The sequence below is a fragment of the Capricornis sumatraensis genome, chromosome 21 (assembly GCF_032405125.1).
Source record: "Capricornis sumatraensis isolate serow.1 chromosome 21, serow.2, whole genome shotgun sequence".
NCBI lineage: Eukaryota > Metazoa > Chordata > Mammalia > Artiodactyla > Bovidae > Capricornis > Capricornis sumatraensis.
This window is the reverse complement of record NC_091089.1, coordinates 62,465,063-62,466,561: the sequence shown is the minus strand read 5'-3', so window position 1 is coordinate 62,466,561 and position 1,499 is coordinate 62,465,063. Positions and strand designations below refer to the sequence as shown.

Below are 1,499 nucleotides of genomic sequence, written 5' to 3'. Positions count from 1 at the left end.
AAATTGACAACATCCACTGGATTATGGAAAAAGGAAGAGAGTTCCAGAAAAACATCTATTTCTGCTTTATTGACCATGCCAAAGCCTTTGACTGTGTGGATCACAATAAACTGTGGAAAATTCTGAAAGAGATGGGAATATCAGACCACCTGACTTGCTTCTTGAGAAACCTATATGCAGGTCAAGAAGCAACAGTTAGAACTGGACATGGGGCCGCCCTGAAGTATGCCTAAGGTAGTGTCCCGGTCCGTCGTCTGCTCTGACACCCGGGACCGGGAGGAATATGACGACGGCGAGAAGCCCCTTCACGTCTACTACTGTTTGTGCGGCCAGATGGTCCTGGTGCTGGACTGTCAGTTAGAGAAGTTGCCCATGAGGCCCCGGGACCGGTCCCGTGTGATTGATGGTGCCAAACACGCCCACAAGTTTTGTAACACCGAAGACGAGGAGACTATATATCTTCGGAGACCGGAAGGCATTGAACGACAGTACAGGAAGAAATGTGCAAAGTGTGGGCTGCCGCTCTTCTACCAGTCCCAGCCCAAGAATGCTCCTGTGACCTTCATTGTGGATGGAGCAGTGGTCAAGTTTGGCCAGGGTTTTGGGAAAACAAACATATACACTCAGAAACAAGAGCCTCCTAAGAAGGTGATGATGACCAAGCGGACTAAAGACATGGGCAAGTTCAGCTCTGTGACTGTGTCTACTATTGATGAAGAAGAAGAAGAGATTGAGGCTAGAGAAGTTGCTGACTCGTATGCGCAGAATGCCAAGGTGATTGAAAAGCAGCTGGAGCGCAAAGGCATGAGCAAGAGGCGCCTGCAGGAGCTGGCTGAACTGGAAGCCAAGAAAGCAAAAATGAAGGGAACCTTGATTGACAACCAGTTCAAATGATCAGGACCTTTCTGTGGACCCAGGCTGGAGGCAAGCATTTAAGATCAGGATGAAAAAGAGTGTTTTCTTGACTACATGGACTTATGCTCCAGCAGAAAGCTTTACGTGGCTTTCCAGTGATTATCCTACATTCAGTGAGGTCTTTGAGTCCATCTGACCTGATTTCTAGAGACAGATTTTTCTCAGTCTTTCTGTATTTATGTCTTCTGTACTATTTTTTGTTCATTTGATGTAAACTTCTTCACCTGTGTAGAAGAAGCTCTATGAATAGATTAATGCTTGTGTGTCTCTAGTTTCTGAAGGAGCTGTTCTTATTCCTTCTTCAAAGTTAATAAAATGTTTAAAGATTTTTGAAAAAAAAAAAAAAAAAAAAGAACTGGACATGGAACAACAGACTGGTTCCAAATAGGAAAAGGAGTACATCAAGGCTGCATATTGTCACCCTGCTTATTTAACTTCTATGCAGAGTACATCGTGAGAAACGCTGGGCTGGAAGAAGCACAAGCTGGAATCAAGATTGCCGGGAGAAATATCAATAACGTCAGATATGCAGATGACACCACCCTTATGGCAGAAAGTGAAGAGGAACTAAAAAGCCTCTTGAT

The 1,499-nt window shown here is 44.6% G+C and overlaps 1 protein-coding gene across 1 annotated transcript; it reads left to right on the top strand.

The window, feature by feature from the left end:
* The first annotated feature begins 218 nt into the window (after nt 1-218).
* Nucleotides 219-1,050, top strand: LOC138097653 (STING ER exit protein). Its single transcript, XM_068993940.1, has one exon. The coding sequence runs from the start codon at nt 226-228 to the stop codon at nt 892-894; it is 669 nt and encodes a 222-aa protein (XP_068850041.1). The 5' UTR covers nt 219-225; the 3' UTR covers nt 895-1,050.
* Nucleotides 1,051-1,499: the final 449 nt, after the last annotated feature.

Excerpts from the sequence above, each read along its gene's own strand:
- LOC138097653 (XM_068993940.1), top strand. The coding sequence starts at position 226 with ATGCCTAAGGTAGTGTCCCGGTCCGTCGTCTGCTCTGACACCCGGGAC.